Genomic DNA, 17,272 nt, shown 5'->3' on the forward strand with positions numbered 1-17,272 from the left:
CCAGCAACTAGAACAGTGCCAAGCAACTTGGCAAAATATGTGTTGAATGATTAAAGATGCTTGAAGACCATGAGAAAATTCCCCTTAGCTTTTTCTTCTCTGGTTTATATTGTCTCATCACTTCACATGTTTCCATAAAGAACCTTTATTCCAGCTCCTTAATCATGTTTCTCAAATGACTGAACAACTTTGGCAATTAAGAAAGCAGAATACTACTTAAAGTAGGACAAAATTGTTTACTCTCACACATCATGATACCTAGAAATAAGTTTAATCCTTCTTCCTTAATTCAACTTGTTTACTGTCTAGGGTCTAGGCACCAGACTGTTATACTTAACAAATAAAGTGAGATATTATATTCATGATGTCAAGAGAATGCAAGTGGAATTTTAAGCAGGATGGCAGGATTGCCAAAGTTGATGTCTAAATAATTGTGGTTAATGGTATATGCTACATGCTTATAGAATTACTGGATAATAAAGGACATTGACAAATCTTTAAAGAAGAAACCTAGTAGAGTACATCTAATTTTCCAAAATGCTATATAACACTTTAGATTATTTTAGTATAAAACAAGGAAAAATAAGTCTAAGACTTTATTAGTCATGCTAGATGAATGCTGGCAAAATAAAGTGCTTTCAAACAGAGCAAGGAAGATGTAATGAGTAAGACATTCATTTCCTTTGGCTTCAAAAGGAGTTTGTTAAGATTCATGGAAAGCATAAATATAATGTAGAAAAGTATAAAAAGAAGAAACATTTTAAATGGCATTTGAATTACTAAGAATTTTATGTTTAATTATGTATGGGGCATGATAAATAGATACTCACTTAAAACTTCAGAAAATACTGCCATCCAAGGGTTTATTGTGCTCTGAAAACTCAAATAGATACATAGCCCAGTGGAAATCCGGGAGAACTTTGTAGTCCATCTCTCTGATTTGCTTTACAGACTGAGAATCAGAAAGCAAAGTTATCTGTGCTACTATGAGTTAATCACCTTTACATCACACCAGTCCTTTTCAATAAATGAATAATATTATTTCATGCCAAGATTTCTGCCTGTCATTTGTGTGGGATAATCTAGTCTAACCTTCCTAACCTCCCTAATGTGCTGTCTTGACATCTAGGATAGCACCACACAAAGCTATTGGCACATTGGCCAGTTCAGTCTCCTGATTAAGAGTATCCCAAATAGGAGTAGCATTTAATCTATTCCTATTAAACTAACAATGACATTCTTCACAGAACTAGAAAAACTACTTTAAAATTCATATGGAACCAAAAAGAGCCAGAATAGAAAAGGCAATCCTAAGCAAAAAGAACAAAGCTGGAGGCATCACACTACCCAATTTCAAACTATACTACAGGGCTATAGTAACAAAAACAGCATGGTACTGCTACAAAAACAGACACATAGACCAATGGAACAGAATAGAAAGCCCAGAAATAGGGACACACTCCTACGACTATCTGATCTTTGACAAAGCTGACAAAAACAAGCAATAGAGAAAGGACTCCCTGTTCAATAAATGGTGCTGGAATAACTGCAGGCCATATGCATAAAATTGAAACTGGACCCCTTCTTCATATGCTATGCAAAAATTAACTCAAGATAGATTGAAGACACTGAGACCTCACAAGCCTCTTGGTAAGCCAGTGCTAGAGATGTGCCCCATATATAGATAAGAAACATTATGTATGTATCTATCTATCTACATACATACATAAATATATATATATATATATATATATCTTATAGATAAGAAAACTCAAATTCAGAGACATTGAGAAACATGTCCACATAAGAAGTTAAAGATCAGTGAGACATACATAAACTGGGACACGGTGGCAAACATCACAGTTACTGCAAAACTTAGACTTAATGAAAGAGTATGATAGTGAAAGAACACAGATTTGGAGTCAAATAGATCTGTTAGAATCCTGGTTCAGTTACTATCTGCATGATTGTCCATGATTAACATGTTTGATTCTCAGTTTTCTTATCTCTAAAATTGGGATAATGCCTGCATTATCTATTGCTGCATAACAAACAAACCCTAAAACAACAAACATCTGTTATCTCATAAATTCCTCGGGTTGGGAATCCTGGTGTGGCCTAGCTGGGGGCCTCTAGCTCAAGGTCTCTCACTGAGATTACAGTTAGGATGTCAGCCTCATCTGAAGGCTCACTTTGGGGACAATCATTTCCAAACCGACTTGTATGGTTGTGGTTGGCAGGACTCAGTTTTTGTTTTTGTTTTTTGTTTTGTTTTGTTTTGAGACAGAGTCTTGCTCTATCACCCAGGCTGGACTGCTATGACGTGATCTCGGCTCACTACAACCTCTGCCTCCCGGGTTCAAGCAATTCTCCTGCTTCAGCCTCCCGAGTAGCTAGGACTATAGGCATGTACCACCATGCCCGGCTAATTTTTTTGTATTTTTTTTAGTAGAGACTGGGTTTCACCATGTTAGCCAGGATGGTCTCGATCTCCTGACCTCATGGTCTGCCTGCCTCGGCCTCCTAAAGTGCTGGGATTACAAACGTGAGCCACCATGCCCAGCCCGGACTCAGTTCTTAGCCAGCTGTTGGACTGAGGATCTCAGAGGCCTTTGTCAGTTTCCTACCACAGGGCAGCTCATGCCATATCATTTGGCTGCTTTCAGAGCAACCAAGCTAGAGGGTGAGAAAGGGCTCCCAAGAAAGCAAGCCAGTCTTTGTATAACCTAATGTCAGAAGCTTCAGCCTTGCATTTCTCCCATTTCCTATTCATTTGTAGTGAGTCACTAAATCCAAACCAAACTCAAAGGGAAAGTTTACAGGAGGGCATGGATACCAGGAGGCAAGGACCAATGTGAGTCATTGTGGCTGCCTACCACAATGTCTTTAACTGAAGAGTTAAAAAATAGAACAATACTTAAGTAAAGCATCCTGTGTATAGTAGGAGCTTAATAAATAACAAATATTAGTGAATTAAAACATCCAGCAAAGAATCCTAACTTCAAAGCCACAAATTTGTACCTCCCCAAGAAGGCTTGATAAACCCTAAATTATCTAAAGTTATCTAAAGGTGTTACTGTTTGATCACCAAGATGGATGTGCTTAATTATATTTCAGAATAAGTTTCAGCTAATGGAACAGAGATTTTTAAAATGTGTACTTAACATATGAGAACGAGAAAAATCATAGGGAAAGGGCAGGTGTTCCTAGTTGCTAGGAGATCAAAATCCCTATAGAGATTAGTCATTTTGAAGGCAATGCTTAATAATAACACTTATTTTTAATTGCAGTATTAGTGAAAACCATCAGGTGCCTAAAGTGCTGAGACTGGAGGCTGCAGCACTTATATTTCTCAGAAATAACATTAAGAAGACTTAGTTTTTGATGAAGGACATTCATTCCTGAAATGCAATCCTCTGACAACTCTGAGGCTCCTACTAAGAGTTAAATTATTTGGTTCTACATTTGATCTAACATATATATCATGTGTTGGGATTATTTCTCTACACGATTGTTTCCCTGACAAGGCATACACTTGTCCAACAGACTATTTTGAGTGCAGGGTCCCTGTTTTAGTTTTATTTACATCCCCAAGTCCTAGCACAGTGCCTGCACATAGAAGCCACTCGAGAAATGTTGGTTAAAAGTTGCTGATTTTAGTCCCATTTCTTCCCCTTTTAAAAATAATTCAGATTAAGATGCTTAGCACTCATGGTCTCATAAGGCATTTTTGTTTTTACTATATTAGGTGAGATTCAGTAATTTTTTTTTTTTTTTTTTAGATAGGATCTCACTTTGTCTCCAGGCTGGAGTGCAGTGGCGCGATCTTGGCTCACTGTAGCCTTGACCTTCTAAGTTCAAGTGATCCTCCTTCCTCAGCCCCTTAAGTCGTTGGGACTACAAGTGTGCGCTATCATGCCCAGCTAATTTTTGTATATTCTGTAGTAACGGGGTTTCTCCATGTTGCCCAGGCTGGTCTTGAACTCCTGAGCTCAAGGGACCCGCCCACCTTGGCCTCCCAAAGTGCTGTGATTACAGGCATGAGCCACCGCACTCAGCTTCAGGAAGTTTTGAAAACATTCATTTGAAGATCTGAAAATAAATCCGTCATAAAAATCCAATTCTTTAAAACTTACCTGATATAGCTTTTTTTTTTTTGAGATGGAGTCTTGCTCTGTCACCAGGCTGGAGTGCTGTGGCACGATCTCAGCTCACTGCAACCTCCAACTCCCTGGTTCAAGCAATTCTCCTGCCTCAGCCTCCCAGGTAGCTGGAATTCCAGGCATGCACCACCATGCCCAGCTAATTTTTGTATTTTTAGTAGAGACGGGGTTTCACCATGTTGGCCAGGATGGTCTCAATCTCTTGACCTTGTGATCCACCCACCTCGGCCTCCCAAAGTGTTGGGATTACAGGCGTGAGCCACCGTGACCGACCTTGAAATAGTTTTATAATAAAGTTCTACAGGAAACTATTAAAGCATATTAAATGTCCAGAGTCCTTAATATTCCTCCCTCTGCCCTATTTTTTTTTTTTTTTTTTGAGACAGTGTCTTGCTCTGTCACCCAGGCAGGAGTGCAGTGGCCTGATCTCGGTTCACTGCAAGCTCCACCTCCTGGGTTCATGCCATTCTCCTGCCTCAGCCTCCTGAGTAGCTGGGACTACAGGTGCCCGCCACATCCAGCTAATTTTTTGTATTTTTAGTAGAGATGGGGTTTCACTGTGTTAGCCAGGATGGTCTCGATCTCCTGACCTTGTGATCCGCCCACCTCAGCCTCCCAAAGTGCTGGGATTACAGGCGTGAGTCACTGTTCCTGGCCTTCTATTCTTTAAAACAGTAAATTGGTGATTATGACAATATAACAAAGTAGATTTCTTTAAAAGTGAATATTGAATACAGATAAAATACACTGTCTAGGAAGGAAAAAATGGCCATGAATGTGAATTTTCCAAGATGAAAAAAAGGACTTTCATTCAAGTTCAAGAATCTGTTGTCATGAATCAATCATGTCAGTTCTATATTTCTGCTAAAATGTTAGGTGATTTCTTGCTAAGTTTCTGACTTTCCCTGTCAGTGAGTTCAGACTTCTTGATTTCACTCCCCATTTGCCGACAGATGCTGTGTTTCGAGCTGGAGCAAAGGTTTCTTTTCAGCATTGTGGCAGAGAGTGGTGGATTTTAACCCATTTCTTCATTCCTGCTGCATGTGTTTCTCCTTTGTCCTGCCACTCTTGTCGTTTAACCCTTATCTTTCCTCTACTTTTCTCGTTTCCTAGCCTCTCCCTTTCTTCTATCTGATCTTCTTTCTCTTCACTTTGTACTTTTACCCCCACTCCCATCTTTCTTTTTCTCTTCACTCCCCATCTATATTCGCCACCTGCTCTATTTTATAATGCACTTTTCTTTTTACTCATTCATTATTGAGTCCTTTTTTCTTGCCAGTCCTGCTTCAGCTGGTCGTCATCATTTTTCAAAGTCTGTGCTTAAAAGAACATGTCAGAATGTGTGTGCGTGCGTGCACGTGTGTGTGGTGTTGGAGGAGGGCAGGTAGGAAAGAAGAGACAATAGTTAGTGTTTATTACCACTTCATATTTTCCTATTTCAATAATTTGAGCATTGGCTGTTAAGAAGAAAGCTTGCCTCCCCTTCTGTCTGCCCATCATCATGTTCCCAGTTCTGATCCCAGTCTTTTTAAAATGGCATTAAATTATGGCATTTAGTGCTAGAGAGAATACATGGAGGGCATCACATCAGAGCACTTAGTAAAATAAACTGGACTGAGAGAAAGGAGTATACTACTTATGCCCTTGGAGATGATTCCTCAGAATAAAGTGGAAAAGACAGGCAAGAAAGAACAAGAGGACAAGCTAAATTGGACTTGGTGCAACACAGAAGAGGCAAAGCCATCACATTCCAATTACCACTCTAGAACTAGTGAACTTACAGAAACTGCCCCAAGCCAAGAAATATCCCACGGGTGAGCACTGAACACATTAGTGCACGGAGGATATACATTATAAACAAGGAGTCATTTTCCATCTCATTATTTTAATCAGTTTGTCAAAAAATCTGAACATGTGTACATAAACATTTGATTTGTTAAAATAATCTGTAGCATAGAAATCCCTGAGACACTTTCAAAAATGACATCTTGACATGTATTCAATGCAAGTATTCACCAAACTAAATACCAAGGACTTGGCTCCTTTCCCTGATATCTGAGGCATATAATGCTTTAAAAAAATATATAGTATACTATATATGTTTACATCTTTGAAGCTAAATCCTATTTTCTTTCTCTGATTCCTGGTTTTCTACCAGTTTACTGCTCCTGCATATTGTCAGTTCCAGACTGTAAGGAAGCCACATTGGAAAGCAGATTAGCACTTTCAACCTTAGGGTGCCAGTTAGTAGAATGACAGCAAGTGGAACTAGGAGGTCCCAAGAGATGATTTTGTCTAACGCATTCATTTTGCAGTTCAGGTGACAGAGGCTCAAAGGGGTTGTGATTTGCACAAGCATGGCTGGTTCTGCCACTGCTACTGTAATCTTATGTGCGTCCTTCAGTGGGCCTGGACCTTGGCTCCTTCCCCGGTAAAATGGACTGATGGTAATCACAGCGAATATTTTCCAGGTGCTTCCTACATGCCAGGCACTATCCTGAGTACTTCAAGTGTCTCATCTATCCTCTCAACACCTCCATAAATTATATATGCAAAGTGTGAAATATTTACTCTCTGGAAAAACGTTTGCCAATCCCTGGTTTAGATCCTTGAAAATGTAGAACATCTTATAATTATATAGCACTTTACAATATACAAAGCACGTTGGCATACATCATCAATCTTTGTTTTGTAGGGGGATGGGCATTCATGCGTTATAAAGGAGAAAGCTGAAACTCAAAGAGTTTAAATAACTTGCTTCATCAAGGCCACAGAGTCACATACCCAGGTTCTGACTCCAAACTGCACGCTCTTTACATGAAACCCCCCTCTCTCCCCTGAATTACTGCTAGGGAAAGACTTGGAAACTGGAAAGAACTTGTGAATACTGAAAGCAAGTCAGACTGTCTCCTGATACAAATGTCATTCCAGGTGCATTCATGTAATTAGAGTCATCAAGTACTAAAAATACTAAATTTGTCATAAATTTGAGGGAAAAGCCTTAAAGTAGGATATGACAATCATAGGAAAGGCATTCTGAAATACATACAGTGCACTGATATGCATTTTTCTTAAGGTATGTTAGAGCTGAACCTACTCAATTTAATATATGCAAAATAAAATGAGCAATTGCCACATTTATCTTACTCTCTGATGAGATTAGTGTTAACACATTTTTCCATATTAACAACGTGTATGTGAGTAAAAATGCAATGGCTGGGCACGCTGGCTCACACCTGTAATCCCAGCACTTTGAGAGGCTGAGGCAGGCAGATCACAAGGTCAAGAGTTTAAGACCAGCCTGCCCAACATGGTGAAACTCAGTCTCTACTAAAAATACAAAAAATTGGCTGGGCGTGGTGGCGAGTGCCTGTAGTCTCAGCTGCTCGGGAGGCTGAGGCAAGAGAATCGCTTGAACCCAGGAGGCGGAGGTTGCAGTGAGCCGAGATCATGCCACTGCACTCCAGCCGGGGTGACAGTGAGAGACTCCGTCTCAAAAATAAATAAATTTAAAAAATGCAATTATACCTTCCTCATGCTAAATATTCCATAAATAATATGGTTAGTTCTAAATGGACTTAATACTAAAAAAATTGGTAAAATAAATGATACTAATTTAACTATAGAGCTTGACAAAAACAAACAAACAAAATATATTCAAAGAAAGCCTAGGTGCTTCTTCCTAGTTTGCAAGTCCAGCTTAATCTAAATGGTAATCATGATTCTTGAAATATGGCTTAGCTTTAGGGACTCATTTAAAATACATGATATGAGGCACCATCCTTTTTATTTTAGATTTATTGTACAACATACCTTGAGGTATAATTTTAGACCTATAAATGGTAAGAGGATATCCTCAAATCAATGCAAGCAAAGAAGGAAGATATAAAATCATCAGTTGGGTGCCTGCTATTTTAGGTACTTTCACTTCCTAAAGTGCTCAAAATGAGCTTGTGAAGTATTTTCCTCAGTCATTTTACAGATGAGGAAGCTGAGGCTCAGGGCTACTACGAATTTACCCAATATCACATAGCTGGAATTCAAATCTAAACTACATTACCTTCAAAACCTGAACTCTTTCCCACTGCCCCATGTAGAATCCCAGGAATATCAAGATCACTGACTGTTATCTCTTAAAAACTCATTTTAAGAACTGAACTTTTATCTTTATTCGGTGGCTGGCACTTTGTGATTGTAATTCTGCCCTCACTATAAAACTTCAATGGGGACATTTTCTCCAAAGCTTTTCATTTCTCCTCTCAAGAAAGTGAACTGAAGCACCTAGATTTAAGTGAATTTTTCAAGTATGTCTGCAAAAACATGTACAGAGAGGTAAAACTTGCTTTTTGATTCAGTTAATTGCACTAATCAAATGCAAAATGACTATTTACAGCAGAACTCTGTATAAAACTAGTTAATCTTGACCCTATCCACAATAATTAGTCACTGAGGGTCCTTATTCTAATAAGTGGAGGAGAAAACTCCCATTATTTCAGGCTTTAAGTCAACTAGCTTTCTCATATTGATTTATGGTATCATTAAGACTGTCACAGTAATCAAACAGGTTCTGCCAATTGTTTTATCAGTCACGTTTACTTTTTGGAAGTGACAGATAATAAGCGCCCTAAAGAGAAGGACTTTGCCTTGTATAATTCTCTGTCTTCCCTAGGGCCTCAAGCTCAGTGTTTGGCACAGAGTAGTTATGTAGTGGCACCTGCTGAATATGCTGCTTACTCAGTAACTTTGTCAAATCAATGCACGTATGTTCAAGATTGGTTCCACAGCACAGTCCCAAGGGCACTGGAAATGTGAGGATATGCTATACCACTACGTTGACTACGAGGGGAACCTGCTGGCACCAGGGAGAAGTGCAGATTTAGCCTTTAACAAGAGACAAGAGTAAGTTAATAGTAGGCACTAATGTAGCTCTGAGGATCTAAACATTTAACTAAAAACTGACAGAGATAAAACTGCCACTAACAGACATCATGAAACTTTTTTTTCTTTTGTATGATTGCATAATGTAGTGCAATACCTTTCATTGTTCTGCAGAGGGTAATGCCAGCACTCCTGCAGGACTGGCATTACAGTTTAAATTTCAGGTCCAGTAAAGACATGAAATAAATAATTGTGTGGAACTGACACTGTGGCTTCCTTCTCTTCTGTCTGTAAACACAGACTGGTTTTCTGGGAAGAGGGAAGAAGGTTGCTTCTGCTTTATTTTCACATCTGTAATTTTAATATGCCTTTAAAAAATCCAGGTTATGGAAAAACAGAAAGACAGAAGAAACATTAGGAGATGCTTATTCACATTGTAAAGGGATAAATTCTCCATAGGGTTTCATTAAATACTGAACTCCCCTAAGTCAGTGAATTTGGGATTTGATTTAAATGCAGCTTTTCAGGAATACATTTCTTATGTAAAGTGAGGTGCACCCATGTATTCATCTTAACTCTCCTCCAAGGACAATCCTGCTTCCATTCACAGGACGGGAACAGATAGTACTTATTAAAGAAGTCAGCGGCCCCTCTTGGACGGCTCTCCTCACCTTTCTCAGGAGCCAAGGCTGTGAGGAATCCAAACAACAAAGACCCACCTGCAGCCACAGTCCTTCCACTCTCCACCAACAAGGCTCCTTCTACAACCAGAAATTTGCTTCACCTCGGTCCAGAAAAATGTGAATCGGGAACAGTGTGATTTGGAGGCTGCACGGGCCACAAATCCGGCCTATGGCAGACGGGGAAATTCAGAGAAACCGCCTCAACGGCTTCTTGCAGCTAAGCTATTTCATTTCTGCACTGGTTACAAGGTGAAGAAGAGCCCCCCCTTCACCCCTAAACAATGATGCTCATCAACAGCAAAGGGGGCCCAATTGCTAGCTGTGCAAAAAATATGGAAACCGGGCCCCCATCTCTGTGCTGAGTAACATTCATTGGTAAAATCGCCTTTTTCCCATAGAGCAAAAATAGGTGTTTGAAGAACTTACTCCCACGATTCGGCAGTCAAGGAGATGCACAGTAGAGGACCAAAAGGTAACAACTTGGCCTCCCCTGGGTCACTTCCAGGGGAGGGCGACTTCACCGCTCAAACCAGCTGGCCAAGTTGCGTATGCTCTTGGGCCGGTCCCCAGCCCTCTGGACAGCCTGGCAGACCCGGCACCAAGGCTCGTCCCAGAAGGAGGTGATGTGGACAGCGTACCTCCGGCGCCAGTGGAAGTAGCGGCGATAGACTGCGGGGTTGCGGTCTAGGAAAAGCAGGTACGAGGCCAGGGAGGAGGCACTTGGGAAGTCATCCACATGGATGAAGGCGCCGCGGGGCATGAAGCGCTCATAGTTGGCACGGTCGGGGCCCAGCACCACCGGCACTGCCCCAGCGAGCAACGAGTTGCGCCAGAGCTTCTCGGTGATATAATCCAGGTGCTGCGAGTTCTCGAAAGCCAGGTAGAACTTGTAGCGGGCCACTGTGTGCAGGAGCCCAATTTCGGGCACCGGCTGCCCGGGCCCGCCCCGGCCGAACACGTCCACGGCCACGTGTTGGCTCAGCTGGTGGTAGTAGCGAACCCGGGCCTGGCGCTCGTCCCAGTGGCTCACCACCCATGCCACCAGCCCCTGTTTCCGGGACAGTGGCGGGGCCAGGCCTGACGGCTGGTCGCCGGGGTGGCTCCTGGGGTAGAGGTAGCCATAAGGCACGAAGATGTCCGAGTCTGCCCTGTAGGAGAGCGTCCAGTTGAAGAGGTTACTTGCCAGGCTTCGCAGCCCTGGGGAGTGCGAGGGCGACTCGAAGTTCATCCAAACCCAGCGCTGGCCTGGGGGCCTGGGGCTGGAGGTCGCCAGGGCTTCTGCCGCCGCCGCTGCCTCCTCGTCGTCCAACACTCGCAGTTCCACCTCCTCGGCACTGCGCGCCTGGACGCCCCAGGGCGGGGGCCAGTCGGGGGGTCCCTTCACAAGGTCGCGGTGGTGGAAAAGCACGGCCTGAGCCTCTCCGTAGGACGCGCGGTCGGTGAGTAGGCGGCAGCCGCTAATGTTGAAGCGCAGCCGGCAGTCGGGGGGCGGCCTAGCGACGTTGCCGCGCCCCCCGAAGGGCTCCCACCACAGCAGCACGCCCACCGGTCGCGGCGGGGTTGGCGACGCCCAGGGCAGAGGCGGCAGCTGCCCCCAGCAGGCATAGGTGATCAGCGCCGTACACGTCAAGCCGGCGGCCGCCAGCGCCCAGACGGTCCATGGCAGCCGCCGGCCTCGGCGCCACCCGCGCCGCCCGCCCGCCGCCGCCGCCGCCGGTGAACCCCACGGCGCCCCCATGGCGAGAACGGGCTGAGCTGCCTCCGCTCGCCACGCGTCCGTAGGCGTGGAGGAGCGGCACCGGCTCTCATGCTGCAGCTGCGACTCCAGCCGTCGCTGTAGCTCGCCGCTGACCCGGGAATGGAAGGGGGCGGTCCTGGAATCCAAAGGCCGCAGGCCCAGCCCTGCTCCTCCCAAGTGCCGGGCGGGGCGAGCCGCCAGGGCAAGGTGAGCTGGCCAGGACGCCCAACCGGGCGCCGCCCGTCCCTTCCCTCCACTGCGCCCGGGGCCCAGCCAGCCCGACCAGGCCCCGGGAGCCTCCTGCGGCGCCTCCGCCCACTCCTTCTCCCAGCCCGCGCCCGAGGGCTCCCGGGCCGCGCCCCACGGGCGCCTCATCCACTACTCCTATTCTCTCTCAGCTGATCTGCTTTCCCTCTGCGCGCGCCCACCGCTCCGCGCCTCGCTCACGGTGGCCCGAACCCTCGCCTTCCAGAGGGAAGGCCCGGTTCATCCCTGGGAAGGTACAGGGGGCTCAAGACCTTCCAAAGCAGCTGCCGCGCAGGAGCAGAAGCTGGAACAGACGGAAGGCGGACCCGGCGCCGCAGGACGGAGAATCCGCGTCGGCTTCCTGCCGTTGGGCCTAGCCACCCGCCAGCGACGCCCGCCGGAGGGAGGGTTTGAGGGAGGGAGGGAGTCCAGAGGCCGGTTGAACGTACGAGCAGAGGCTCGGCCACCGCGTCCGTGGCCAGGACCTCGTGGCCCGCTGAGATGGGCGGATTGTGGAGGCAGCCCCCAGCGGCACGGCCTTCAGAGTCTGTGCATTTCGTGAAACTTGTTTTCAATGTGAGTGCTCATAAGAACATTCCCTTTGCCTGCCAGCCTAGTAAAGGATAGAACAAAATGTTTTCTTAGCAATCAAAACATGTTCTTTCCTTTGGTTCCCTAACAAATAGGTTTGACTTACCGGCTCATAGTAGTATTGCTTGTACCAAGACGCACAGGACTCATAAACCAAAGATGAAGATGTGGCCCCCCCGAGGCCCTTGTCGTCAAGGAATTTATTGTCCGTTCAGTGAGATGAATGAATGAACATCACTATTAATGTTACCAAGCACTTAAACAATGTCTGCACCCATGAAAGTTATGTAAAATACTTTGGATGGTAAAATGATGACGAAGATAAATATTCGAGCACCCAAGTTAAGGGTATGAAGGCAGTATTGCACTGGCCTCTTCTACTTTATTAGTGAGGCGACGCTGGAGACATCTACGTCTACTGTCACTTGAGACATTTTTTACCTACCGGTTGAATTTGAATTTCTGGGTTTTGGCTTTGGTTTATGATATTCAACTTTTATTCAGGGGATTTCCAAATAGATCAGGGGCGGGGCTGCTGACCTAAGGAGAGGAGGCAGTTTTGAGAGAAGTTTTAGTAGATCACAACTGTGCATCAGTGGAGTCCCACTGATATTAGGGGAGAAATGGACAGTGCTGGGAATGGGGCAATCCTGCCAGGTGTTTTTGATGTTATGCCTACAGAAAATAAATTTGGGTTAGCCATATGAATTTATTACTAAGAATGTTTTCATTAAAAATCAAGTATAGGCCGGGCGCGGTGTCTCACGCCTATAATCCCAGCACCTTGGGAGGCCGAGGCGGGAGGATCCCGAGGTCAGGAGATCGAGACCATCCTCGCTAACACGGTGAAACCCCGTCTCTACCAAAAATACAAAAAATTAGCCGGATGTGGTGGTGGGCGCCTGTAGTCCCAGCTACTCGGGAAGCTGAGGCAGGAAAATGACGTCAACCCCGGAAGCGGAGCTTGCAGTGAGCTGAGATCGCGCCACTGCACTCCAGCAGCCTGGGCAACAAAGCGAGACTCCGTCTCAAAAAAAAAAAAAAAAAAAGTCAAGTATAGAGCGTAAAAGCTTCTATAAAAGTGGCTTCAAGTGGCTCTTTCTGCAGGGCCACAGCCTCAGTTTGGAGGCTAGATGGAGGGTGTTAGGTGTTCTGGCTAGGCCCATCGACCTAGTGACGTTTCCTCCTACACAGTAAAACCTTTCATAATGCTTCGGGGTTTTTTTTGTTTGTTTGAAAAACAGAAATTAGAAATCAAATATTTTATTTGAAATTAGACATTTCAGTGAGTTTTCCACTCTTACTTTTAATTAAAAGAAAAAGCTATAAATGCACAAATAACTTGTTTCAACCAAATAAAGGAAAAAGTGTATTGGCTTCTCTTTTTATGCAATTCAGGAATCCAGCCATTTACTCACGTTCTTCTCCCACTTCAGTTAAATAAGACATTACAGATAGAGCCTAACATTTTGTCTGGCACTTGGCCGGTGGGCATTTGGGAAATATTACCCTGCTTGATTGCTTCCTTCCTCCACTCCCATTTTCTCTTAAGCCTCTGAATGTTCCAAGTAAGCCATCTTTTTACCTGAAGAATGCCCGAGGTCTCGTGCATATCAATTTTCTTTGTGCCCTCTTACCTCGGTAGGGTTGAGACCACAAACTGCCCCTACTGTACCCTTATTTGGTGTGGGAGGAGCGGATACTAGGCAGTAAGGTGTGGCTGGATCAATGGAAACCAGTCATGACTTCGCAGACTGCTGGTTGCAGGTCATACGTGATCATTGTGCATCTCATACATGCACAACATTCACAGGGGACTGGATTGTTGTTCTTTTAAAAGAGCCATTGGTAGAGTAGTGGAGAAGGAAAGCGGGGAAAGGAGTTATGGGAAATTAATAAATTTACTCACTTATTCATTTAACAAATTGGGAAACATGGAAAACCGTTGCTACCTTCAAAAATCTACAAGAGAAACAGATAGTGGGGAGGGAAGGGATCATGGAAGGCTTTGAGAAGGTGGCTCCTGCAATAATTAGGAATCATTACAATGCAGAGGAAGAGGGCTGAGGTGTTAGTTCCCACAGAGGGAGCAGCACTGCAGAGGCCAGGGAGGGAAGACTGGGACAGTAGGCGAGGAATTACTAGGGAATAGTTTGGCAAAGGAGTTGGGGTTTATCCTGCAGGCTGTCAAGAAAGTCCTTGGAAGGCTTTAACAAAGGAAGGAAGCGATATTCATTTTTAAAACGAATTCTTATTTTTATTATGTATGAGGAGGTTGACTATATGGATGGGGACATGGAGGGGGGGCTGCGGAACGCTGACTGTGTTTGTTAATGTAGGCTCTGGTTAATGGGTGTGTTTGGCTAAGGAAATTCATCAAACTGTATGCTTACGTATGTACTTTTATCGGTGGATATTATACTTTAGAAAAAAGTTTCTAAGAAAAAATTATGTCATTAGTAAAGAGTGAGTTCGGTAAAAACAGGGTAAGAGTAGGGGTGTGATGTTCAGTTGGAATGTTATTGCTGTAATTCAGATGTGAAATAAAGAGGGCCTGAACTGAGACAGTAGCTGTGAGGATGAGGAAAAAAATGAAAGGATAGATTCAGAGAGATTTAGGAGGCTGGTTCCTTTCTCCAGAAAGGCTTTCTGGATACCCACAAACATATATCCAGGGTGGTTTACATGGCCCTCCTGTGCACTGTCACACGTGCTGCATCGTGGGACATCCAGAGATCATGACTGTTTCATTCATAACTCCATCCTGAGCACCCACCATGGAACCAGGTATCTGGTAGTGTTCATCATCTCAATGAATATTTGTTGAATGAATGTATGCTCTTAAGGTATTACCAAAATTATCTGTTAATATCTCTTTCCCCACTACACAACGGGAAGGTATCCGGAGATCTTGGCTATCTGAATGACTTGCTATGACCTTGAAATGTCCCTTAAGCTTTCAGTGGAAAATATTGTACATGTGTTAAGCATAGTCCTGGCGACAGGCATCAGAAATGATATCAAATTAGGCTGCTCTCATTGGCCAAACCCGGAACGAGTGCTCATTCTTGAAGCAATCACTGTGGTCAGGGAATGGGTACTCTCTTTAGACCCTCCTCTGGAGCTAGAATCAGTCCCATCTGAGTAACAGATGTGGAATAATCTGTTATTCTTGAATAACAGTGCGGGGAGAGAAGTTACCCAAAAGAAAAAATGAGGTGGTGTTACCTGAAAAAGAGGGAAAGAATGCTAGGTGGGCAAAAACATGTCTGCTACCCATGTGGAAGGAGATATTACTATTCTTATAATGAAGAGGCTGGACTAAATGAACTCTAAATCATCTTAGATTTAGAACATGGAAGAAGAGTCCATGATTCTTTTACATTTGGTGACAACAAATGATTCTTTGTGCATTTAAGGGCCTCTCAGTTTCCACAAAATATTGCACAGAAATAACTGACTTTCAGTAGCAAGCATGAAGATGAGATCAGGCATGGAGAAGGATCTTTGGACCCTGAAGGTTGCAAAAGTAGTGTAGAAGAAAGCTCCATAATTCAAGACTCAATTTATGACACTGAATGAGCAATACACTCACAACATGCCAAAAGTGACGTATTAGTTTCCAAAATTTTATATTGGACAGAATTCTTTGGGAGCAAGAACTAGACCAACTGTGGTTCCTAAAATTCGAACTCATTCGTTATTCTTTCTCAAGGAAATAGTTCATTTGATAATATGACTATTCTAGTTCATTTTAAAGCCTCTCCCGGTGTTACTCACCAGAGACAGATTTGATGTTTCCTATGGAAGCCCCAGAATGGGTTCTGACTGCGGTTCTGACTGCCTAGCTTTCCAGGTGGAGCCAAGCTCTGGCAGCATAAACTCCCTGAGATTCAGGCTACCCTCAAATGGGTTGTTACCCTTGGTTGGATCTGAGATCTCTGTGTCTGAACATTGGCCTGCTAAGTATGTTTTAAATTTCTTTCCTTGAAGAGAGAAAAAAGCAGTTGAGTCCCTTTCTACATTGTGTACTTACCAGGAAATGCTGAGGGCGTCAGTGAGCAGGTGTGGTTGGAATGGCTAATCTGTGTGCAAATAGGTGGAGACAGTTTCCTTTGTCAGAAACAATTGTTTAACCATGCATAATTGGACAGATAAGTATGGAATGGACTGTAGGTTAAAAATCAAAAATTGTGTACAATCAACGACATCCACAATCTATTATTCATTGTCCTGCTAAATCCTTTATAGAAAAATAAAACTGCTGGGAGCAGTGTCTCACACCTCTAATCCCAGGACTTTGAGAGGCCGAGGCGGGCAGATCACACAAGGTCAAGAGTTAGAGACCAGCCTGGCCAACATGGTGAAAACCCATCTGTACTAAAAGTACAAAAAAAAAAAAAAATTTAGCTGGACGTGGTGGCGCATGCCTGCGGTTCCAGCTATTCAGGAGCCTGAGGCATGAGAATCGCTAGAACCTGGGAGGCGGAGGTTGCAGTGAGCCAAGATCATGCCACTGCACTCCAGCCTGACTCTGTCTCGGAAAAAAAGGAAGAAAAATAAACCTAACACAAATTTATAAGTGCTTTTCTTTTTATCTAAGTGTGAAAATGTACGGGCCTTAAAAGAAATTGTTATAGATAGTCAATATGGGAATTTATTTTATTTACACTAACGTGTTGTACTTTTTATGCACTCAAGTTCTTCCTGTACACTTACTTGACAGAATAGGAAATGCAAGAATTGTGGATGCTCAGAAAAATGGACATAGTGAAGTTTTGGTTAAAATCAGAAATGCAGTCGTCCCTCCATATCCATTTGCACAGAAAGAACTGGCTTTCAGTCGCAAGCATGAAGATGAGATCAGGCATGGAGAAGGGTCTTTGGACACTGAAGGTTGCAAAAGTAGTGTAGAAGAAAAGCTCCATGGATATCAAAATCTCTAGATGCTCATGTCCCTTATATAAAATGGT

The 17,272-nt window shown here is 43.8% G+C and overlaps 1 protein-coding gene across 1 annotated transcript; it reads right to left on the reverse strand.

Annotated features, from left to right (window-relative positions):
- Positions 1-9,173: 9,173 nt before the first annotated feature.
- Positions 9,174-12,538, reverse strand: FUT4 (fucosyltransferase 4). The gene has a single exon (XM_009187130.4). The coding sequence runs from the start codon at positions 11,835-11,837 to the stop codon at positions 10,242-10,244; it is 1,596 nt and encodes a 531-aa protein (XP_009185394.1). The 5' UTR covers positions 11,838-12,538; the 3' UTR covers positions 9,174-10,241.
- Between the last annotated feature and the right edge of the window lie 4,734 nt (positions 12,539-17,272).

This window comes from Papio anubis, chromosome 12 (assembly GCF_008728515.1).
Source record: "Papio anubis isolate 15944 chromosome 12, Panubis1.0, whole genome shotgun sequence".
Classification (NCBI taxonomy): domain Eukaryota; kingdom Metazoa; phylum Chordata; class Mammalia; order Primates; family Cercopithecidae; genus Papio; species Papio anubis.

Coding starts and splice junctions, on each gene's coding strand:
- FUT4 (XM_009187130.4), bottom strand. CDS start 11,837: ATGAGGCGCCCGTGGGGCGCGGCCCGGGAGCCCTCGGGCGCGGGCTGG.